Genomic DNA, 25,123 nt, shown 5'->3' on the forward strand with positions numbered 1-25,123 from the left:
GTATGCTTCACAGGCACTTCTCATCACAGTGACAGGCCTTACACAGAATGAGGTCCTCTGTTCCTTGTCAAATTTTGTGTTCCTTTTATCCCTGTCCTGCTGGCAGTGGCTAAGTGAAGACCCAGATGTGAGGACACTTCAAAGAAAGTGGAGTAAAAATGTAAACAAATGAGACTAGTGACATAGTAGTTAGCCCTAAAAGGGGTGAGAGGTCTCTTACCTGTTCCCAGACCCTGGAGTTGGGCAGTCTTGTTTTGGCCAGTGCTTATGTGGGGCCTCAGTTTCCTTCTCTGTGAAACTGGTGTAGTCGAGGTTGAGAGATGGCTCTGTGGCTAAGAGTGCACGTTGCTCTTCCAAAGGACCAGAGTTCTGTTCCCACACCCGCAGTCATCTGCAACTCCCAGTTTCGGAGGATCTGATGCCCTCTTCCGGCCTCTGTGAACACCAGGCGCACATGTGGTGCACAGATATACATGCAAGGCAAAACACTCACACACATTAAAATATAAAACAATACAAAAAACCCAAACTGGTGGAGTCATAGAATCTGGGATGTTGCAAGGGTTTTAGAAGAAGGCAGGGGTAAGGCATGCAGCAGCATCTGGCCAGATGAGCATGTGGCAGATGGGAACAATTATTCAAACACCAGCCATCGGAGAAGCCATTGTAGGTCACAGGCACATGGGTACTTGGTCTCTACTAGGGCTCCTTGGTTCCTTTTCTTTGGCCTTTATGGAAAAGGAAGGGCCTGCACTGTCTAGGGTGGCTCTGTTGAGTCTCCCCTAACTAGACAGTGAGGGCTATCAGTGTCTTCTCTTCTGAACGCATCCTGTCACACCTAAGTATCTGAAGGCCCATTGCTAGCATGCATAGCCAGTACTGAGCCCCCAAATGCCTCGGGACACAAATGAACTCAGACCTCTCTCTTCATGGGATTCCTTTCAGGCCTTGGAGAGAGTCCCAGTGGGTAGATGGTGAAACCATTCATCAGTCAGATTTTGACCCGTGACACTAACAAAAAGGAGGAGTCACTGAAGTCCAGGTGTCAGTACTGAATACCAGGCAAGGAAAGGGTTGAGCCAGCCGTGTTGTCTGCTCAGGAGCTGTGTGGAGGGTGGGAGGAGAGAGGAGTGGTACCCGGCAGCTGGGGTCTGTCAGCATGGATAGCTGGCCAAAGAATTCTGGCCTGTGCCTAAGAAGAGGCTGCCTTGGAAGTATAGCCAGGCCTGGAAGGAGCTGAGAGGCCTGGCCAGCAGGCCTGCTTGGGGACTTGGAGCTGGAATGCTGGGAATGGAAAGCTGGCCTGACTTCTGACACTGTGGAGCTGGCTCTCTGGAGGCCTCCCTGCCTTCAGAATCCAGCAGCCAAACGTTTACACAGCCAGGCCTGCCCCTTGCCCTCAAACGCACACCCTGGGCTCTGTGCTCAGCTGGACTCGGACACTGAGCTTTGTGACTTAGCCCAGTCTTGTTGCTGGGCTCCAGGCCTGGATGGTTGGCTCCACAGCTCTGCCTGGCCAGGATGCTGGGGTCTGGGAAGTTTTCTGGGGGAGCTTTGTGTGTTTGTGTTTGTTTTGTTTTGAGACAGATCTCATTGTGTAGTCCAGGCTGGTCTGGAGCCCCCACATGATGAAGCTCCAGGCATGTGCTACCATGCTGGCTTGACAGCTTTGCTTCCTCTCCGGTTTTGAACTGGCAGTGACAGGAGGAAGAACAACAGTGGTTGCAGCTGCCATCAAGGGTAGGCTTACTTGCGCAGAATACTTAAATCATCTACATCTCCATTGGAGCCAACCCCTGTTCAAAGCCTCCCTTTGTCTCCCCCCGGGTTGACAGGGGTGGGCCTTCTACAGACCAGCACTACTCCCAGCCGCGTTCCTACAGAGGTGAGAGTCATCTTTGACTGGATGGGCTGAGGCCAACATGCTGCTCTGTGGGGCTGGGCTCATCTGTGGCTTGTCCTGTCCACATACCTCACACACCTGTGTAGCATCTCCCTGCTTTTGACCTCTTAGAAGACAGGATCCTCTTGGAGTACCAGAACTGCAGTTTATTGGTGAAGATGGCAGCAAGTGGGGTCTGCTCAGCCTTGGCTGCTCAGTTTAAGAATAGTAGGCACCTGAAGCCATACTCCTTGATGATCAAGGAGTTGCTTCCTATGTATCCTAAGGGCCTCCCAGCTTTGCCTTGAATACCTCCTGTGACTGAGGGCTCACTACTTGACCAGTCCTTTTCTTGTTGGTCTGCCCTGGTTCCTAGAGCTAAGGACAGAGATTTTGGGTCTTCCCTCCCAGTGATCTTGCTTTGCCTCAAGAGACATTGACTCAGCCTTCTCCCTCTTCAGAGGGGTCATTCCTCCCTGTGGGGAAGTAGGCTACTGGCTGTTTCTACACTTGGGTCATCAGGTTGTCCGGCTGCTTCTTGAGTCCCCATCTTCATCTCTCTGCCAGCTCTGTGTCCTGGGGGTAGTTACTTGGCCTTTCTGAGTCTTCACTTCTTCATCTATGAGATAAGGATGGCAGCTGGGCATGGTGACATTCATTTGTCATCTCAGGACTGGAGAGACAGAGGAGGATCAGTGGTTTGAGGCAGCCTGGGCCACATGGAACACTGTTTCAGATATGAATGAATGAATGAATGAATGAATGAATGAATGAATGAATGAATGAATGAAATGGAGATAGCTATAATTAGCCTTAAATGTAGCCTTTTTGTGACTGTCAAATGGGCTAAGACATGTGAAGACTGCCCTGAATTATTCTGAGATTGGCACATGCTAAGTGTAAGAGAACCGGCTCTTTCCTAGGTGAGGGCTTCTCAAACTGGAATGTACATATGAGTTACAGGAGGATCATGTACAGAGATTCTGACTTAGTAAGTCAGGTATTGGGCTGACAGATTCCTTGGCTATGTGGAAATTGCTAGTCCTCAGCCCAGAGTTCAAAGAATGTGTCTTTCTTTGGTGTGAAATGTCACTTTCCGGAAGAGGTCTCTCATCTGTGCTAGTAGAAACATCACCTTCCATGGTATAACTGTCATACCTTGTGTGTGTGTGGGGGGGTACTCATGCATGAGTGTATGCACCCATCACATGCATGTGGGTGGGTGTGAGTGCACGCATGTGTTTGCATATGCATTTGGAGGCCCAACATTGATGCTGGATGCTGGATCTTGCTAAACCCGGAGCTCTCCATGCTTATTTTAATCAGCTTAGAGTGTATTGCTTAGGGGGTCTAACTATCATTATTAAGGTAATTTTTATCCCTTTCCTGAGTTGGAAGGAGTTGCTTATGGGTAAGTTATTCTGCAGGTTGTGTGTCTTGATGGACCTGAGAGTCTCTCTTAGAGAGACTTATCTTATCAGTTTCCCTGGATAATCTTAACTGTTAACTTGATTCCATCCATTCATCTGAGAGGGAAAGCCTCATAGAGGAACCACCTACATCAGGCTGCTCTGTGCAGGATTTTCTTGATTGTTAAATAGCTCACTCCTGGGCTACCTAAAAAATGCTAGTTATGCATAAGCCAGAGAGCAAGCCAGCAAGCAACCTTTCTCAATGGTTTCTGCTTCAAACTCCTTCCTCGGGTTTCTGCCCTGACTTCCATCAGCCACGGATTGTAACTTGGAAGTGTAAGCCGAATAAACCTTTTCCTACCCAGTTTGCTTTTAGCCATGGTATTTTATCACAGCGACTGAGTGAAAGCAGAACACCACTCTATTTCATTGTGCAGTTCGGGGAGATGAATCATGTGACGAACCAGAGCAGATGGAACCCCGAGGGTCCTGGAGGGTGGTACCTCAGGGATGGTCTATTTGGGTGGCCAGTGGCCGAGTCAGCCTGTGGCATCTGGGCTGTGGGGTGCCTGGTGTCTTACTGCCAGCATGCTTGCTTGGTAAGGAAACATTGCCAGCAAGTTTGTTGCATGTCCTGCTGCCAGCAGGATTGCTTAGGAAGGAAAACTTCTGCAGGGGAGAAATTCCTGTGAGTGGACAGGCTAAACGGTTCAACACAGGTTGGGACAGGTACCCTACAGCAGGGGCTGCCGCCGCCAGCTTATCGCCTTACCAGGGTGCCCTGTTCCAGCGCTGACCCTGGCTTCTCCATTGTTTCTGGGGCCTCGGGGCTGCTTCAGCTTCACCGGCACGCCGTTCCAAAGGCAACATGAAAAGTCCTCAGGAAACTACCAGGTCCTGCCTCAGACCCTGCACTGCTGCCTCTTCTGAGCCACTTGCTCAGAGTTGTTTGTTTGTTTGTTTGTTTGTTTTTTAAGCTGCTCTCGATCTCAGTTTTCTCAGGTAATAGTGCCTGCTTCTGGTATCCACAACAGAGTTAAGCACAGATACAATTAAAGCCCACAACATTTGAACTCTTCCTCATGTGCTGTGACTTTACTGTTGAAAAAAAACTAAAACTGGGTGTTGGGTGAAGGCCTGTCATCCCAGCCACTCAGGAGGCTGAGGAGAATTGTGAGGTCAGGGATAGCCTGGGAAACTCTGACCTCAAGCATTTTGGAAGCAGGATTCTCTGTCATGCCCATTCTACTGTGCAGTTTGCAAAGCAGTGGCAGGGTCCTGCCATCGCAGAGAGGGACATCCACTGACTTCAACTGTAGCTCTGCCAAACTGGGAAGCAGCTAGAGGCTAGTCCAAAATGGCCACTTGAAGGACAAGGCCCTAGGGATAGCCCCTCACGTGGGAGGGGACTCTGGGCTTGTGGTGCTGGTCTCCATATGGGATGCTGTTCTCCATGAATGGTCTCCTGTCTTGTTTGCATTCTGGGAGTGACTTGGCTGTTGCTGAGAGCTGAGCTGCTGGAGGCTGGCCACATCACCAGCATCACTGGCCTGTGTTCTGAATAGGAGCCAGGGCCAGATACTGGCAGAAGCCAGCTGGTGCCTGTCCCTGGCCTCAGGTCAGTGGAACCTGTTGGAGGGCCAGTGCCTTGCCTTGCCTCTGCTGCCCTCCCCTCCTGAATCCTCCCTGACTCATGAACCCCAGTCTCCAGTCTCTGCGTCTGTCTAGCAGCTCGCTGAGGATGGTTTCCTCAACACACAGAGAAAGTTCTGTCTGTGCAAAGGAAGGAAAGGCTGTTGTCTCCACTGTTGGCTGTGTGTACGGGTGCATGTGTGTGCCAGCTTGTGAAGGGCTTCAGACATGGGGAGGGAGTACAGCAGGAAACAGTACATCCCAGAGCAGAGGGCTGCATCGGGGGCCATGCCACATCTCCAGGATGGTGTCTGGAAGTCTGCAGGAATGAATAAGGAGGTGGCACAAGGAGGAAGGAAGCATGTACATGGAGGGCAGTGGTGGAGGCAAGAAGGACAGGCAAGTGAGATGGAAGTGACAGCTCAGGGGAGGCAGAAGGTGGTGGACAGCGCATCCCCAGGTCATAGCATTTTTCGCTCTTGAAGGTGTCCTGCTTAGGGCAGTATAAACAGGTTCACCCGCCATGACTGGAGTGAGCGCAAAGGCCTGCATTTTGAAGGCTTGGTCCCCAGGGAAGCCTAGCCAGGGTTCACTAGCAGGAGTTTGAGAACCTGAAGGGCACTAGGAACTGTGCTCTGAGAGGGGACCTTAGGACCTTAGTCCCGCCCCCAATCTCATGAGACCAGTGATTTGTTCGATACTGTTGCCATTTGTGCCTACCAGTGGTCTTAGAATGATGTTGCCTCCTCACCACTGCCTGGACTCTTTGTGTGTCATTCACAAAGTTCATGTTCAGGAACTGTTCAATCTGGTACTCCTCCCCCCCAAAAAAAATCACAAAAAGATTAATGTTTTAAGAAAGTTTATGATGCATTTGTGTTAGTTGCATTTGTGGCTACCTTTGGCTGAATGTGGTCCGCGGGCAGCAAGCTGGATGTGCCTACAAGCCATGAGTCCAAATAAGTATCTTCCCTCTGTGGTGGTTATTGGGTATGTGTAGCAGTGATGGGAGTGTGTGTGTGTGTGTGTGTGTGTGTGTGTGTGTGTGTGTGTGTTTATAGCAGAGAAGGCTGAGGCTGAGGCTTCAGGCCCTGGAGTAAGCCAGGGCTGGGTGAGAACTGAGCCCTTCTGACTGGAAAGCTCAGGTTTTCCTGCCATCCACAGTGAAGGGTAAACTTGGGAGTTCTGGGGACATACAGTCTGCCCCTGGCAATGTGCTGGTGGTGAAAGGAGGCTACATTAAACGGACACAGCAGCCATGATGGAAAACAAGCTCAAATTGGTTTAAGTAGCAAGAGGGAGATTTAGCGGTTCACATCATTGAAATGTCTGAGGGGACCTCACTTCAGGCATGGTTTGATCTAGGGGCTCACATGGTGTTGTAACCTGTTTGTTCTTGTTTCACTGAACCCTGATTTCCTCCTGTGCCCTCTTCTTACTCAGCTGGGATCTTCCCAAAAGGAAGTAAATGTTTCCAGCAAGTATGAATTCCAAACCTCATTATCACAGATGTCCTAAGAATGCATTGGGTCTCCTTGGCCTGACTTGGGACACTGCACAGTTCTCATTGGTTAGGCCGCGCCCCGTGCTTGTCCCCCTGGTAAGATGGAGAAGCCAGATGTGACTGCCAGGTGGATGAGAGTGGGGGAGGGCTGGGATTTCCCCGTTACATTAGAATTCCAGGTGGAAATTTTGCTTTGAATCTGTTTCAGATCTCACACGGGAGAGCCTCACACTAAACAATGAGGTGTTGTGTCTGAGATGCCCAGCCCAGTGGGTGGAGTCTGGGCAGCCAGGATAGCCAACCAAAGACAGTCAGTAACTCTAGTTGGTGATAGGTATGGACACTGGGAAGGGCTGGACAGGAGCTTCCAAATCACAGATACACTAATCATACAATCAAAAAGAGGGACAAAGGTGCCCTTCAGTCTTGGATTCCTCAGAGAATGGTCTGAAGTCCACCCTCGAGTTGTAGATGGGTGATCTGAGAGAGGAATTCTGGTAATGACATACTCAGGAGGAACTGGCCATGTTTGAACAAGGCCCCTAAATATGAAGGGCAGAAATGTTCCTCTGTCTGCCAGCAGCGACTGAGTCCTGGTGTAGGATTCTGACCTCCACTGGCTAGACTGCTCTTGCTATGGTTTCTGGGCCTGGACCTGTGCTCTATCTGTTTTATACAAGACCATGCAGCTGGCCTTCCAGTGACCTGTCCGCTATCTGAGGAGTCACACATGGGGTTGGGGCTCCCCAACTCTGCAGAAAATCCATTGGGAACCCAACTGAAGTCAGGTACCCCAGAAGCAGAACCGAGGCGAGGATTGTATCTCTGGTTTCTTAAGGATGTTCTGAGACAGTCAAGTAAAGGAAGAGAGCCGAAAAGGTGCCATTTCTTGGTGAGGCTCTGGGCTCTAGCTTGATCCTGTGAGGGCCTCTTTCTAAAGTGACTACTTTCTAAAGTTTCTCTACACACAACATGGGCATTAGCCACCCAGGTCAGAGCCTTCAGACTAGGTGCCAGGGTAGGTTCCGAGGAAGCCTCACAGTGGTGACTGCTGGGAGGCCTCAGGGAGCTCCATGTTCCGAGCCTCCAAGGTGGTGGGCTAGTCACCCTATGAAAGGCTTTCTAATGCATACGTCAGTAAAGGTGTGAGAATTTCACATGCGAGACCCCTGGATGTTTTATATGGTCTTTCTGATTGCCAGAGCTGAACTGGCTGCATGCAGAACTGAGCTGGTCTCTCGCTTCTACTTTGGGTCTTTGGGGTGCTGACTGCTGCTCTTGGGCTCTGCAACCCTGGCAGGTTCTGTCCCTTTTCGAGGCCTATTTTCCCGCCTGTGCTCAGGCTTGCATTAAAGTCTACAGATAGATTGGCAGTGGGAGGCTCACATAACTCATATACTCAGTGTGCCATTTTTGGGGTGTGGGCGCATCCTGAATGGGTCTCTTGCTGCTGTCTGGTCTGATGCCAGCCTGGGAGGAGAGGCTGTGTGGCTTCTGCTGCAGTCTCCTCTACTTCGCTCTGGTCCTCAGGGGCTGGCCTGCATAGAAGGACATGGTCCTTCACAGCTGCACCTCTTTCTTGCTTCCCCTTGCAGATGCTCAGTCCCCAACCTGTAAAGGATGGTGATAATTGCCTATTGGTCCCTCCAGGTTACTAGCAGTAGGAGGTGATAGATAAAGCTTCAGCCATGGATGTCTTCTGTCTCTGGACCCGAGCAGCTTCCTTCCCTCTCTGCTGGCCACACAGCATTTGCCAGACCACCCAGCAGCCCTCCTCAGGCCACCAACGACATGGGGGCCTTAAATACATGCAAGGACAAACAGTAGCCTCTAGGGACCCAGGATGTTCTTCTCCTGGGTTTGGGGTTTCCTGAATGGAACAGTAAAAGCTGGTGTGTGACGGTGACTGTGCTCTTCTCTTCCCTCACGTGCTCCCAGTGACAGCTCAATTGACATCCTCCATCCGTCCCCTGCCACCTCTGGATTCCAAGTCCTCCTGTATCTCATGGACCAGCAGTTAGTGCCTGAGCTTCCTAAGTGTGTGTAGCCAAGAGCAGCACGAAGAAGGCTGGGTCTTCAGGCCCCTCAGGTGGCTCAGGGCACGGAAGAGCTCTGCATTGCTTGGTAGTGGAGACACCATCACTGTGAGCTCGCCACCCTTCCAGCTGACGTCTGTAAGCCATGCTGGCCACATAGGTGCTGTTTCTGGTACAGTGCCTAGTTTTTTCTCTGCCTGCTGGTGGTGAGCATCAGGCGACTCGCCTACCATCTGACACAGCCTCAGAGAGCAGTTTGGGTGCCTATCTGTAACCTTGATGTATGGGAACATATGGATAATTTTAGCAGAGGCAATCACGCTCTTTGTGCTCTTGGGCCAATGCTTTTTTTTTTTTCTTGGGAGAAAATGCAGGGAATGTTTTCTTAGTCTGTAAATAGAGAGCCGTGTTGGTTGCTCAGCACGTGCCTGCTGCATGCCTCCTGTCAGGCCTGGGATAGTATTACAGATGGTGGTGAGCCCCAGAGAAGAGTAAGGAAGGGAGTGAGTGCATGCCGTGGGAGGGGCTGCAGTTTTGAGTAGATTTAATAGCCAAACTCTGAAGGAGAGAGGGACTTTCTGGAGAAGGAACAGCCCAGGCAGGGGTGCTGTGGGTGCAGAGGCCTGAGTAGGCAATGGGGGGTGGGGAGTCCAACATGACTGCAGCAGACAACGGGTGGGAAGCAGTGGGTGATGTGTAATGGGTGGTGCACCTTATAGAGGGGTGGTGAGGAGCCAGGTGCAGACCATGAGCACTGTTGTCCCAGTATCCAACCGGTGCTGGGCCACATTGTGAATCCGAAGGAGGTGAGAGTGTGCGGTGTGGGCCCGTGGCTTGAGGGTAGAGCTAGCAGAATCTCCCGATAGATGGAAGGAAAGGTTGCAGGAGAAGCATTGTCTCACTCCTGTGGTCTATCCTGAGCAGCAGTGGAGACTGCTGTATTTGAACAAAGGGAAGGCCCAGGGAAGATGGCTTGGAGAAGCTGTGGGTTGGTTTAGGGTGCATGCGTGAAGCTACATCTTTGTTTTAATAATAAAACACACACACACACACACACACACACACACACACCTTTAAAAATTCAGTGTTTTAGTCTTAAGGTAGTACATGCTTAGAGAATGGGGTGAGGGTGTAAAACAGGTCTCAGAGTGCAGAACGGGGAGACTCCTGCAGGAGGCACCAGTATGCAGTCTGCTGGGTCCCCACAGGCACTTGCTCCACAGCCCACTCATCCCGTGGCAGGAAGGGCTCCAGACTGTCTCGCTTGTGCTCCCTGGGAGCCAGTCTTCCATGTTTGCCTCTGTGTGAGCCTCATGCACCTGGCCTGACTACCTGTTGTCTTGGGCCAGAGCACACATCCTTCCCCTCAGCCAGGTGGCTTGGGGGCTGCAGAGGCACTGTTGTTAGGTCAGCAGATGACAGTGCTGCCTGCCGTAGGTGGCCTGGCTCACAGCCACCCTACTCCGAGAGGCACGTGGGCTGCATCCTGGCAGCAGACCGGCTGGAGGGTGGTCAGGGGTGCCCAAATGCTCTCGGCCACTCCTGTCGGCCACTCCTGTCACCAGGTCTCAGCTGTGTAACAACAGGCCAGTGGCTGGCAGTTAAGCGGTGCGACAGGCAAGTGACCTGGCAGTGGAATGTAGGAGGTAGGGTAGGCAGGAGCCTGACTCTGTGCCTTTTGGCACATCATAGCTGTCTAATCCCTAAAGACCTCATAGAAGAGGGGCCAGTGGGGTAACAGTGAAGGCCAAAGGCCAAGGAGAGAGGGTGACGGCCACTGTTCCAGGTGTGAGCTCACTGTTTTGTGTAGAATTCATTTCCCTGTTACAGCAGCTGGGGACACTGAGGAGCATGCATGTAGAATTGCTTGTATGGAGTCTCATAGCATGTGGGTGACGTCAGAGCATCAACTATGAAGTTCAATGTCTTCAAGGCTCATGCTGGGATAGCAATAGGGTGCTGTGGAGGGGGTTTAGGGGAGGGACCAGACTTGGCATAGCACTAGGTAGCTGTCATACTCATACATGTTAGTTGTCATCCTTGGTCCTTGGTCTTTGTGGCCTTTGTACCCACAAGCCCCAATAAGCCTCTGGGCTCCACTGTGGCGATGTCTCTGAACTCTGGCTAGGTCCATGCACTGGCTGTTCTGGACAGTCTCTCCTGTCTCAGGATTCCTGCTTCAAACTCTGAGGTTCACCATAAGAAAGCATACAGAGTTTACCACATTCTGTTGGTGTGGGCTTATTTTCCCCCTCAGCCTTCTTTTCTCCACTCACAGACATCACACTCCAAATGTAGTAGCTGTTGTCCTGTGGGAAGAGCCTGGGCATCCCTCATGTTTGCCTTGCTCTGTGTCTGTTCTCCCATCTTCTCCTGTTAGAGCCAGGCTTGCCATAGGAGCGGGGCTCCTATAGAACCATGGGGCTCTTCTCATCTTACTGTTCTCAAACCTTGGGCATTATTCTTCTGTGCGTTGGGACCTGTAGTAGACATCTGACATTTTGATGACTGAATTTGTTTAATGCACAATATCCTTCAAAAGCCTCAAACATAAAGAGGACTCATACCCATTCTTTCCCTGATCTTATTGCAGGACTGAGGAGAGAGAGGAGGGGGGAAGAATGAGAATATTTAACATATTTAGGGAAGATTGAGTATTAGCCAGCTGCACACCTGTGATCCTAGCTACTCAATAGCTAGGAATGTAGGTTTAAGGCTAACCTGGAAATTGAGATTTTGTCTCAAAATAAAATAAAAAATATGAATATAAAAAGGCTGGGGAGCCCAGTGGTCGAGTGCCTAGCATGTAGAAACCCTAGGTTCTATCCCTCAGTACTCCAGTGGGTAGTGGGAAGGGGATGGGGGTATTAAGTAGCTTAGGTAGGGACTGTCTTGAAGAAAGTTGTAGTGATATGCCGTGAAGATGCCGCACAGATGTTCACAGCTCGCAGAGTGGCAGCCTGGGCAGTATAGGTTGTTTATCTGTGGCTGGCTAATGCCAGAAGTTGGCAAGGCCATCATCTCTGAGGATCATGTGTCCTGTGGGGTCCTCCCAGATGTCTGATGTCCATCTCCTGAGCAGCAGACTAGGTGTTCGGGCTGCATGCTTAGCTGGGGGAGGCCAGCTGGGGGCGCTACAAGGAGCGCTCTGATTACATCCTAGGCAGATAAAAATAGGAGCAATGCAAGGAATTTTAATCACTGCTCCGTGTCTTTGGAGCCACGAAGGCTGTTCCTTGTGAGCCTAGGCAGAAAGCCAGACCTGCCAGTGCCTGAGAGCTGCTGAGCAGTACAGTTGGGCCAGCTGGGGAAACTGGAGGGGCCATGGGCAAGGGTGGCAAAAGCCTCCCACAGCCCTTTGCATGGCAGGAGTATTGGATTCCAGTTGTAGTAGGCTGGAGGTTGGCCCTGGGTCTGTAAGAGTCAGGATTTTTACAGCAAGGGGCAAGTTTAGCCCAAGTCACTGTTGCAAGAGGTCAATGTGTTTGTTGGTGATTGTCACCATCCCAGGTTACAGTGCCTGCAGGATAGGCAGGGGCAGTGTTCTTGATGTCCAGGGTCCATCCAGAAGATGTTTATCACATTTGTCCAGCACCTAACAGATGTGTCCAACCCAAGGCCCAAAAGTTGTAGGCACCTCAGGAAGCTAGGAATGCAACTTAACACAAAATTGCAAACTTACTTAGAACAAACAGACACCACAGTGTTTTTGTTACCATTGTGTCAAAATGTTCAAAGATTGGACACATATATAATGATTGTGTCAGGTATTTCAGGACAAAGTCATCCAGGTCCCCTCATGCAGAGCCTGATTACAGAGATGGTGGTTCACAGCCTTTTCTTCACTGGCCTCTCTTGCTGACCTCCATTTGGACAGAAACAGTAGATTTTGGGAGCTGGAGCTGAGGTAAGACACATTCAGAGAGGCAGGTGTCTTTGCCAGCTCCTGAGAGACTCAAGATCTCACTGCTTGTGACCTGAGTCTGGCACACTGCCAGAGGAGCTGTGCCCTTAAGAAAAGATGCTGCCTAGCTTTGGAAGCATCCAGCTGAGATCTTGTTTCTGATACTGGTTGTGGGTAGAATGAGCTTGGGTTCCTCTTGTCCCTAGGGATAGGGTGCTCCAACTTCCTGCCACAGGAGCCAGTGATTCTGAGAGTCTTGTCTATCTCCTCAGCCCTTAAATGGTGACTGGCACTGTATCCTGGGCCTGTATGTTGCTCACATTGGCCTGGGTGGGCAGTTGTCAGAGCCTGTGGCCTGTGGTGCTCCTGAGTAGCGTGGAGTCTGAGGCTAGAGAAGCTTGGGGGTCTGAGACCGAGGGTGGAGAGCCAGATTCAAGGTGTGTGCTAGACATGGTAAGAGGTCCAGATGGTGAGCAGCCTTCTTCCCTCATCTCTTGTTCCTTGGATGTGCCACAGAAAAGCAATCAGCTGCTGATGGTGTTGGGGGCTGCATCCTCCAGAATTCCTGGAACTACGAGATCGTAGCCTCATCTGGGCCTGGAGGATCCCAGCCTTCTCTGCCACCCTCTCTGTGACCTGTTGGACTGTCACAGTCCATCTGACTGAGCTCCAGATCCCTCTTCTCTGAAGTGGATAGTCATCAAGGTCTTGTCAAGTCGGGGTTTTGTTCCCTGGTGACATGTGGATGTGCAGCTGGCCCTCTGTGTCTGTGGGTTCCACACCCACCCATTCATCCCATGGAAGACACACATAGAAAAACAACCTTGTATTGAACAAGTACAGACTCTTTTCTTGGCTGTTATTCTCCAAACAGAGCAGTGTGACAGCTGCTTACACAGCTGCACTTGTTGGAACTCCGAGTCATGTAGAGATGGCTTAAGGACTCCGAAGAGGTGCAGATACTGTGCTGTTTTCTCTAAGGGGCTTCTGAGTTCCAGGGGACCTCACCTTTGAACACTAAAAGGACTCTGATAAGGCCAGGGTTTTGGCTGAGGCTCTGGGTTTCCTTCCCTCCCAGTGAGTGACCAGGACATCTGTTCCATAGGCTGTCTCTCCTGTCGGGTGCCGCCTGGTCCCTTATGCAGCCACGGTTTCCTAGGTGCACAGTAGTGTTATTATGTCTCCTGCACGTGTTCCCTCACTTCTCCCTTGCTCTGTGGGGCACAGAGAAGTCCACCACCCCACTGTGAAGAACCATACAATATCTTTTGATGGCCTTTGGGGGATGTCTTAGCCCTAGATTTTATTGAACTTGGAGGGGCTCTCAGAGGAGTTGCTGGGCACTAGCTGCTTGGTTATCAGGGTGGGCCATGAGAACATCTGAGAGCACATATGAGAGGAAGCTGCAGCAAGAGAGTAGGAGAAACTGACATTTAGGCTGTTGGCTTTGTAACAGATGTCACCTGGACATTTTGACCCCACCTTTTCCTTGGCTCCTCTCTGATATAAAAATCTTCATTTTGCAGAGGCAGAAAATAGGGGCCGAAAGTTGAGTGATACCCGAATGGGCCCATCCTCACACTGGAGATTAGACTGACCCTCTCCGGCCTGAACGGGCCCTGTCCCTCCTCCCCCAACAATAGGAGGCAGCGCTTCCTGTTAGTGAGGCTGGTGGGTTCCTTCAAAGTACATGGAGGAGTTTGCCCTGCATTCATTTTAGGGTCTAACTAGGACAGGCTGCTTGGATCTGAGGGTTCTGGGGTGGCCTGGGCTGTGTCTTCCTGGAATGTCTCAGCCCTGTGCATTCCTGCAGTCTTCACGGAACCGTATTCTGTGGGCACCAAGAGTTTTCTTGGAAAAGTGTGTGGCACCCACATCTGTTACCTCTTAGAGAACAGAAAGATTGACAGAGACCTGCCGGGGCCTTGCGTGGGGGGAGACAGAATTCAGGAGTAGATGTCCCAGCGACAAAGAGGAAAATCCCTAGCCTGTGCCAGCGCTCCCCGAGGCCCCACTTTGATGTGGTTTTCCGTCCCTGAGGCCTTATAAGGCAGTGTGCCTGTGCTGCTGAGCTCAGGGCTGGGCTGGCTGCACACCAGTGACCGGAGTAGTTGCTCTTCTCTGGGCCCAGGGAGGGGGAGAGGCTGGGCTCCCAGGGGCAGCAGAAGGACAGCGCTGGGACTTTAGAGGCACATGTAGGCCACATGTCCTAAAAGACAATGAAGCCAGGTCTCTAGTCTAAAGTCAGAACCTGGAGTAAGTATGAGGCCCACAGTTCTGCAAGTCAGAGGAGAAGGGCCCCAGGTCCTGGATCCCAGGAATTGGACAGTCCTCTGTCTAAGCCCCAGATTCAAGCCTCTTCAGGAGGTGCAGTGGTAAAGGTTGGACTCTGCTGTGTAAGAACTACAGCATTGGCAAGTTACAGGACCGCCCTGACTTGGTTTTCTCGTCTATGAAGTGGGTATAATAACAGCATACCCCACAGTGATTGCCGTGGGAGGGCAGCAAGGGCTGCTCAGCCCCAGCATTTCTGGCATATGCCCATAGCTGTTTGATGGTGAGCACAGAGGAAGCAATGCGCCTGGGTGCTGATTGATCTTCCAGCACAGAGGAGGAGCACTTGCTTGCTTTCCAGGGTCACTCTGAGACAGTGTGCTGTGGGGCCTGTTTGTGGAGGGGAAACCAAGGCAGATGGGAGGTAGAGCTGCGCCTCCTCCGCTTAGCTTGTGTGGTAAGCTGTCTTTGCACCATCCATGCCTGCCTGATTCCACATCTGTGCCCTCTGTTGTGGCCCCCATGGAGATTGCTACGGCTATGAGTCTGAGTGCACAGTTCCAGCAGCTCCTGCCTTCCTGTAGGAGGATGCTACAGGTCTGTGGCTATGTGGACTGGACTTAAGGCCAGGCTGGAGCCAGCACCAAGCCCACACCACAGAGAGATAGAGTCCCACTGTCCTGAGTCCCACTGGGTTGATTGGAGCACGTGGCCTCTGACCCAGCAGAGCTGATGGCCAGGCCCTGTTTCATGCATTTTTCTGTCTTTGTTTGTTTGTATTGAGATAAAGTATAACCCAGGCTGGTCTCAAACTTGCAGTAGAGAGGGCTCCATTCCCCTCCTCTTTCCCTCACCATCCAGTCCCTTCCCTGTTTTGCAGTGCTGTGAGTGGGACCCAGGACCTTGCACACGCTAGACATGCTACACAAATAGTCTGCCACAGAGTGGTAGCTGCTATCCTTTCAGCTGCTGTCAGCATCCTTCTTTTCTGTCCCATGGCCCCTGAGGACTGGGGCCATGTAACAACAGTGCCCACACATACCTTGATGTTTGGAAATCATTCATTTCTTGAGATATGCACAGAACAGGAGTGTTGTGATGGCCGGAGGAGGTTAACACATATAACTGTGTGCTGTGCAGGGAGTGTCCAGTGCGGGTGAGCTGTCTTACCATAGTGTGCTTTATACTGGGGCCATTGCATAGAAAAATCCACCAGAGCCCAAACGTTAGGAGAGCCGAGAAGCCAGGGTGTGACCCTGGCTTGGTTCACCATGTCGCATTTCCCTGGGCCTAGAGACCATGACCACGGTTTACCAAGACCCTGGAGTGGCCCATGGAGCACTGCGGTATGTTACAGAGCATAGACTTTGTGTGAGCTCAGTGGGCCGCAGGTGGCCAGATCTGCCGTGCACAGTGACGCTGCTGAGTGTGGCTGCTCTGTTGGGGTGATATTGCAGTAACACCAGTAGAAAGTCACAGGACCTCAAAGGCTCATCTTTGCCAGTGCCCTTGCTGTGATGCTGCCAGGGCTTCTGAGGTCAGTCTGAGCCCACTCTCTCCTAGCGGACCCAGCATGAAGGGCCTTTGTCCCCTCTTAAAGCCTGCTGCCTACTGCTGTCGTAAGCACTGACTGCCAGCCTTTTGGGGCTGAAGAGATGGCAGCAGTCTCAGTGGCATGAAAGTTGGGCTTTAATTGGCTGCTGGGGCATCCCTGCCATCTGATGAGGCCACCTGTATGTATCCTTTTCCTGTCACTGTCTCCAGATTCCCTGTCAACGCTGGCTCTGTTAACACAAACAGCCAGGTTACAAGCCTGGGAAATGTTCAGTGATTGTGATAATTGCCAAGAAGGGGAGTGAAGAAAGTCACCCAGGTTTGAAGGAAGTGGGGTACCAGAGCAGGCACAGTCACGTTTCAACTACCTTGAAGAAGGAGCAGTGCCTAGAACGGTCTAGAGAGCTGCATGCAAACAGAGAGCTGTTTGTCTCTAAAACAAAAGCTCAGACTAGAAGCTACCCACTGTATGCAGCATCCTTTTCTGTGCTTTGTCAAGGCGGGCCTGGATGTTCTTTGAGCGTCTGAAGTGCTGAGTTTGGTTGGTTTGTATTCTGTGAAAGTTTTGCCAATCAAAGGTTTTTGTTGTCACAGTAAGGCTTTGGTAGCAGCTGCTGCTTTGGGGCTTTAGTGCTTGCCATTTGCTGGGATTTAGAAGCGTCATCAGACCAACCATTGTAGCATTAGGAAAGAGAATATAGCATACCCCTTCCTGACCTCTTCCTTTTTCAAGAGAGGAGTAGTTTCTAAACTGGGTCCTTGGGGTATGAGCCCCACACTGCAATATACAGCAATGGTGATTCATGTGTTGATAACTATAGTTAAGGCCCTGAGACATCTTATACTAAAGGGCTTGTTTAACTTTATCTAAATAATCTTAGGTTACAGAATTCTTGGCTGAGCACCAATAGAGAAGTCATTTTTGCAAGATACAGTCTAGTTTTTTCTGTATCTCTAGTCTCCAGAGGTGAGTCAGGATAGTTGGTTTTCATATCTTGACATCTCAGATTTTTCCTAGCTTGTAGGACAGCAAAATTTCCTTTGCCAATATGACAGTGTCTGAATGACAGCTTGACAAGGCTGCTAGGTGGGACCCCTGCCATGTTGGTTTCAAACGTCACCAGCTCATGGAGGGGACAGATCAGGCATGTGCCAAGATCAAGCTAGTGACTGGGAAGATTTGTAGGCCCCAGTGAGGTCCACTGGAGCTGCAGCATGCAGGCCTAGGGCATTGGCTGAAGGGGTTGCATTTGACCTTGAGGGTAATGGGGATTTATCAGAGGAGAGAGCACAGAGGGCCCCACTTTGTTTGGAGGAAGACTCTAGACTGAGAACTTTTCTAGGCGCCTTGCTGAGTATGTGGCCGTGAACTTGGCTGGACAGCAAGGACAAGGGACACTAATCCCTGGACACCTTGCATTCCAGTAAGGTAGTGGCCTTGGCCTCTAGGAGATAAGGGTCCTGGACATTGAGAAGCCAGTTGCACTGTCCTATAACTAGGTCCCATCCAATCATCTTGGTCCTATGTCCTTGCTGCCACCTGTCCAGTCTAGCCTGATGGCTTTCTATTGGGTCCCACTGTCTTGTAACCTGCTGCTCTGTCTTCCACAGGAGCTCGTGGGTGACACTTCTAGAGAGGCACTCGGTGAGGAAGATGAGGAAGACTTCCAGCTAGAAGGTATGTGGGTTTCAGTAGCTCTACCTATGGTGGGGGAAAGGACCAAAGAACCCACGAGGGGTAGACAGGACTTGAAAGCCTTCACAGTACTCAGGGTTACTTCCAAACCCTGTGCTCAGTAGCTACCAGACTTCAGGCAGGCCATCACAGGGCTAATCCCCTGTGCCCGTGTCAGTGATAACGAGTGTCTGCTGCTGGCCTATGTTTCTCTCCTCTGGTCCCTCATGCAAGAACCCTCCTTTCTCCAGCAGAAGTACTGTGCTGTAGAGCCAGAGACAGTGGCATGGACCCAGCATCTAACTGCTGGTTTGTTTCTGGAGGTGTCTATGTCCTCATCCATAGAGAGTGGGAAATAGTGCCTGTTGCTGGAAAGCTGCCATGTGACTTCCCATGACTATGACCAGCAATAGTAGAGAGGGCTTCACTCTGCCTGTTACTCACTGTGGGAGGAGTGCCTGGTTAATGCTGAGCAGCTCAGGAGAGCAAGGACCTTGTCTGTTCTTTGAGACCCTTGGAAGGATCCAGGACCCAGTGCCCACCTGGGGCTCTCCTGCTACTCCTGGCACAGTGGCCCAAAGCCCACCCACATGCTGGGCATGGCACACTGTCAAGGACAAGATGCCTCTGAGCCCTGGCCATACACCTGCTGGATCTGGGCTGTGGCATCCTTCTATGCTCCTGGCCAGGGGAGAAAACTGGTTCCTGAATGTCATCTTTGTCTTTCTGTTGGCCAAGCTCATTGCCTCTTGGCTGGTAGAGAGCTGTTTTAAAGGAGAAAAGGGGCCATGTGAGGCGTGAAGATGAAAAGGAGTCTCTGGCAATCCCAGGAGAGGAGGGCTTTGGCTCCTGGGTTGTTCTGTAAAGCTGCCCCTAATCCCGAGTCTTAGCCGCCTTAACTGGCCAGCTGGGAGCGAAGCAGGAGATTAAGGCTGGCTTGGTGTGCAGGGCAGTGAGCTCCTTTTGAACTGGGGAAAGAACAAAGTCAACATCAGAGGTTCCAAGCTGACTGCAGGCCTGTGTGGCAGGGTGTGGGAAGGAGAGGGAGACCCCCCTTCTACGAATCCAGCAATAGCCAGGGGCTGGAGGGGCAGCCCCTTGCTCACTTCCAGCACCTACATGGCCTCTGAGGCTTGTAGCCTGAATGCAAGTCAGTACTGGCTTGGTGGGCAGGCCCATGATACATCTAAGGGAGTTCTGCCCGGCATGTGCTTCCCTTGACTTACGTATGAGTGTCTCCTATCCCTAGGGTTTCCTTGTTGCCTCTCACCTGAAGTTGCTCCTCCCTGACCCAGCCTCCTGGCTCGCCTGGCCTCACCATAGAAACCTAGTTTTGCAGAGCCTGGCAGTTCTTTACCACCTAGTGAGGCTGACAGGGCTAACTGAAGTCTACGATCCCTCTCTTTGGGCCAGGTCCTCTTCAAGACCCCCAAAAAGAACCCGCAGGAGCTTGCTGTCTAGGTAAAGACAGAGAGGAGTCTGGGTGACAGGAAGAAACACCAGGTGCAGGACATTTGGTTGGGGGTGCCAAGTTAAACACCCTGCTGGCCATCCCCTGGAGACGCTGAGGTGGTTGAGCTACCGGCTGCTGGGGACTGGAGTTAAGGGACAGTGGACATGGCGGGGGGGTAAGAGCTTCTCAAGAAGTGGCTATGGCTACGGGCAGTTCCGCTCACCCCTCTTTGGCAGGTCCACCTGCAGGGCTAGCTGGCCCTGCCTGAGGTGTGAGGAGGCCTCTGGAGAACAGCAGGCAGCTGCCCTGGCTCCTCTCCCTGCTTGAGCTTCCCTGTGAGCTCAGCAGCCCCACTCCAGTCCCCAGAACCTCTTTAAGCCATTTCCACTGAGTGAACTTGACCTGGCGTCTTCCCATTTGCTCTCCATGAAAGTGCAGCATAGACAGTTGAGAATCTGCCTCTGCCATGCCAGGGAGGTTTAGCTGTATCTCCAGTAGCCAGGTTTGAAAGTTAATCTCCTTCAAGAGCTTTTGTATGGGGGAGGGACAGTGGGCAGAATGGATTGACCATAGCAGACTCTTACCACACTTTCTTAGTCTGGGGTCCCTGCCTACATTCATGATGTCCCCTCAGTCCTATTCAGGCCTCAGAGCATGAAAACTAGACATTATCTGTAGACAGTTGCCTCCGATCCCATTTCCCTATTGCCTCTTTCCTTCCAGTCACAAGTGTCTTTAAAGCAGAATCTGTATTGGATTGGGCCCAATGGTGGCATGTGGGGGTAGGGGGTAGGGTGTACATTTGGAGGGAAGCCAGGGAGTGCTTGGGGGCTCTGCAGGGTGATAGAAAAGCAGAGGCTCAAAGAGAAGCTCCTTAATGCAGGACTTGGGTCTTTGGGAAGCTCAACCAAACTTGCTTGAACTCGAAGCTCTTGAAATTGAAAATTCCCAGGGAAGGATTGCCTAAAAAGGGCTGGCTGGGCCTAGGAATGCAGACAGCAACACCAGTATGAGCAGATGCGTTCAAACACACACACTCGAACACATGCACACACCCTTTCCATCTCTTCCTGTTCTCTGTCCCTGAAAGTCTGAAACGGGCTTGTGGGGAGCACTGGGAGCATGTGCCCATGGAAGGGCAGGTTAGTGACACCTCTGGCTTCTTTCCCTCAGTTTCTAAGCTGTCCTGACAGGGAGGATCACTTGGCCCAAGTCCCCTCTCGTCCAGATTAGAGCAACGACACAGAACTCCAACTCTAAGCTCTCCACCTTACGCATGTGGAATGTCCAGTGGTGACTCAAGCGAGACATGGCTCCTGGGTCACGGGATTCTTTTCAGAATTGCTGCTCCCGGTTACCTAACCAGGGAATCGCCGGGTTTGTGAGATCTGACTGCAGTACAATGGGGGGGGGGGGGGGCACGAAGAAGCCGTGAAAAACACATTCTTTTGTTGTTGTTGTTGTTAAATACAGAGTCTTGGTCGAGTAGCCTGGCAGGGTGGGGGCAGGGGCTCAAACTCACAGTCCTACCACAGCCTCCAAGTGCTGGCATGACAGGAGTGTGCCACCTCACACAGCTTTCAATGTTCTTTAGGCTTCATTCCCAATGTTGTGAAATGCAAACGGTGACACTCCTACATTGTGTTAGTAAGAACTTAATGAGGCAATACGTGTACCTGCCAACTTGACCGGCAGTGCCAGGCTGGCACATCTGTGCATCTCCGGGGCCTTCTCCCTCATGAGGCCTGTGCCAATCATGCAAGAAACCATTTGGCCTGGAATGTACACACGACCGTGCTCCTCATGGCCCCAGCTTTACCCTCCTAATTATTTTTGGCATAGGCTAATATTAAAATCCATCTACATTCCCCCTGACAGCTGCTCGCCGGAGGCTTGGAGGCCCAGAAGCATCCTGGCAAGCCACCCTCAGACCAGAATATTTGTCACAGATAGCTCTGCGTGGACAATTGCAGGGATCATGAGCATGTTAGGGCGTGTGTCCAAACTTCAGCACGGAAGCACCAGCTTGTGCCCAGTCTTCCATTGGGTCTGCCTGAAAATTTGCGGGCTACCCAGGTGGGGAGATGTCTGCTGTGCTCTTGATGGTCATTCTGCTCTTTCTGGTCTTTACGGTTTTCATCTGTGTTTCAACCATCTCCTTCCACAGCAGGCCTCCATGTTGCTCCAGCTGGGATTGGCAGTGTCTGTCTGTCCTAGCTTATTTATGCCAGTGTTGTAGGACATGGCACAGCTGGGTTCATACCTATGAAAACCCTACTCTGCATGGGCGCACAGATACCAGCCCTCATGGGCAATACAGGGGCAGCAGCTAGCAGGGACCAGCCTCCAGGAAGTTAGAATTCTGTCTGTGCAGAGATGGAGCCTGCTGTGAGGTCATTAGAAGGCCCCCATATGGGACTGTACAGAATGAATTGCCGGGTTTAATGGAAGTAGACCACGCCCTGCCAGCCCAGATGCATTTGTACCAATTAAGAGACACCACTCAGAGCTCCTCCTTCCACACCTGCCTGTCACTTGCTTGAGAAATGTCGGAAGCAGTACACTGCACACATCTCTGGCGTCCTGTGAGTGGCACTTCTGGGGTGGAGCGGTGCACAGTCTGCTTCTCAAAACCTGTCTTCCAGCAACTCCAGATGACCCCAAGCGACCCTAGTCACAGGGCAAGAACTCTAGGTGAGCATGCCCCTGTGCGGCTTTGGAGGGAACTGCTGCACGGGGAGGGCCCCCTTCACCCCCTGCTGTTTGGGTGGCGCCAGCTGTCAGCGCTCAGGCTGGGTGGGCTGTGCCAGGCTGCTCTCTGGGTCACTGCTGTTTGCCAGGGTAAACAGTCCCCAGAAAGTGATGGGGAACTCTCCGAGCATGTGACCACAGAGGTGCCTCCTATTGGCCCTGGGGAGGGTTTGGGAGTCCAGGCTCTAATCACAGCTGCCACCTTTCGATGGTTCCCAAGTCTCTTCCCTTTCTCTTCCTCCTCCTCCTTCCCTTTTTTAAACTGGGGGAGGGGAGAGGGAAAAGAGGCTGTCTTTGATCTTGGTGGAGGAAAGAAGTCTGTTCTGTTCAGGCTTTTGGCTAACACAACAAACAGTGTTTAAAATTTAACTTTGCTTAATTAATTAGTAATTCTGTTTAATGCTGTCTGATCTCCCTCCAAAAGGTATTTTGAAGCTTGAGAAGGGAACTTCAAAGGGAGCCGGGTGAAGATGGTCAAGTAATGCATTTAATCTGGCAGTTGCTGGGGGTGGAGTGCAGCCAGGCTGGAGCTGATGCGTAGACAGAACCATCATCTGCTAAATCAGCCAGCCAGCTCCGGTGGCCGTGGCCTCGGTATGAGACGGACAGAAAGCAGCTTCCAAAGCGAAGGAGCCCCACAGCACAGCCATCGCCACTCCCTGCGTGTTATTCTGGGCTAAGAAGCAATGTTAAAAAGCAGAAATGACACTGTCTCTCTTCTGTGGTCACTATGAATGGTCGAGCAGGCTGGGAACTGCACAAGGGTTTCCAGTTAGGCAAACAGTAGGTCACTGGCGACTTCCAGGCTGTGCCCTACTGAGCATATACCCAGGAAGGAGTGGAGGTCAGCCTTCACCTAAAGCAGCAACACCCAAAGTTCCACAAAGAGCCAGACAGTTCCTATCGTAGGCTGTGTGGACCATGAGTACTTTCATGACTGCTTGACTCAGCTCTCCCGTGTGCAGCAGAAGCAGCCAGAGATGAGTGTGCGTGGCATATCTCATTAAACTTTGCTTAGAGAGCCAGGCTGTGGGCCCAGTGGCTCACAAGGCATCGTTGGCAACCTGCTCTTTATCACCCAAACATGCTTCTTGGGCAGTGGAGTATATTATTGCCCTCCTCCCTCATCTCCCTTTCTTGTGCTTCCCTTTCTCCTGTCATATTGGCACTGTACCCTGCTTTGGCTCCCCCGGCAATTGGAGTAAGGCTAGAGTGCCTCTGAAAGATGTCTCAGACTGGCAGCTGGTTCAGCAGGAACAAGAAGAGAGAGGACCTGGGTACTAGAGTCCTTCTTGGACTAGTGTCTTTCTGATTCCCGGGTATGACTTGGGTGGTCTGCCGGGAGCAGAATTTGCTGCCTGGCCCTGATGCCAGTAGCCATGGGCAGGTAGAGATGCTCTGCTTGGCCACCCGGGTACAATGCTATTCGCCTTGGTTTGGAATCGAGGGGGTCATCTGTGAATCCCATGCCAGTTGCCACAATCCGAGCCACTGTCTCTGACCCTTGGCCTGCATGGCTTTCTGTAGGGTCTTTGCCATCTCTTCCAACACTTGGTCAGGGGACAGTAGAGGTAGGACACAGGGTGCCAAGGAGCATGACTCCCAGGCTTGCTGTTCATTTCTGCCCCGCCCAGGTTGGGATGTTCTGTGTATTCAGATACATGGCTACTTGGGGGACATCCTGGAGGCTTGCTGGGCTAGGACAGCGTGGCAGACTTACTGGGGAAGAGGGGACAGTCTAAGCCACTCTGTTCTCTAGAGAGGACACATGAAGATAGAAGGGGGATGCTTTCTACCTCAGCTGAGGAGAGAGGAAAGGGTGGGGGAGGACCCAAAGGAAGACATGCTCTCTAGCATGGCATCAAATGTGCTCCGGAGGAGAGAACGGAACAGCGGTTCCTTGTCTTTGGGCTTATCAAGTGGAACATGAAAGGCAACATTGAACCTGGAGGTGCTCGTCTGATAACTTCCCTTTGAACTTGAAGTCGGGTTTCGATAAGCCTGGCCAGCTCGCATCAGCAGGACCTCTGCAGAGCCAGGCAGTGGCTTTGAAGATGGAGCTAGGCTTTGTTTTGCTTTCTGCTTCCTTTTCTCTCTCCCGGAGGGGGAGGGGAGGAGTCTGCAGGCTGTGATGTCTCTATAGTTTCTACAGAGGGGCGGACTGGGGCAAGGGAGAGTGTTCAGACCGGGACTACCGGCTGGGACTAGGGCATAGTCAGCACTTATTGAGCACTTGCTGAGTACCCACCATACTGTCTGACCAGCAGACTCCTCACAGCCCTCTCCTGGAGGTTGCTTAAAGACAAGCGTCCCTGTGATGGAGACACCGGCCCTACTCCACTGTACAGACTTTCTTAAAGCTGCCTGGGTTGGAAAAGTAGGAACACCAAATGCCACTCTCTCCCATGGTGCTCCTGTGCAGCCCAGCTGTGTCTACCAGACATGCTGGTGACAACTAAAGCCAAGGCCTCCTTCGAGGAGTAGCAGAAAGCCACCTGTCCCTGGGGCCTGAATGGCATGGCCACAGCACGTGCCCTGTGTGGAGTCACGGTAGCATTTGCGGCCCAATGGGTACCAGATAGATTGAATAGTTGATGCTTGACTGTCTTTGAGTCCCTGGCCGTCACCAGGCTGGTGTTCCTGGATTCAGGGTCCCCTGGAGGAGGGTGTCTGACCAATAGGATCAGAGTGGGACTGTTACAGATAGAATCCACAGTACTTGGAACCAGTGGCCTACCTGACAGTAAGAGTGCCAGGCACCAGGAGCCTTCTGAGGAGGCAGCCATTCTAGTTTTGTGCTCTTTTGGTTTTGCTTTGCAATAACAGACCATTCTACAGGCAACACTCTTGATGGTATCAGGGAGCTGTGGCCTCTTCTGTACTAAAGGATGGAGGCCCTTGTGGGTGCTGGCAATGGTGAGGCAGGGAGAGAGAGAAGGAAAAAGTTCTCAGGGGATGAAACCACTGCTCCAGGTTGCCCTGTAGCTGCTGTGGTCTCTGAGAACTTGTTTTCTAATGCTTTGGTTTTCCATCAAGAAAATGGATC

General features: G+C 51.7%; 1 protein-coding gene across 1 annotated transcript in view; it reads left to right on the forward strand.

The window, feature by feature from the left end:
* Positions 1-25,123, forward strand: part of Nkd1 (NKD inhibitor of WNT signaling pathway 1) — a 68,169-nt gene that overhangs the window by 32,125 nt on the left and 10,921 nt on the right. Inside the window, exon 4 of the mRNA XM_055621545.1 lies at positions 17,810-17,876. Within this exon, the coding sequence (XP_055477520.1) occupies positions 17,810-17,876 (67 nt within the window). The remainder of the gene's footprint in view (positions 1-17,809; positions 17,877-25,123) is intronic.

Source organism: Psammomys obesus, unplaced genomic scaffold (assembly GCF_907164565.1).
Source record: "Psammomys obesus unplaced genomic scaffold, mPsaObe1.curated_primary_1811, whole genome shotgun sequence".
Taxonomy (NCBI): Eukaryota; Metazoa; Chordata; class Mammalia; order Rodentia; family Muridae; genus Psammomys; species Psammomys obesus.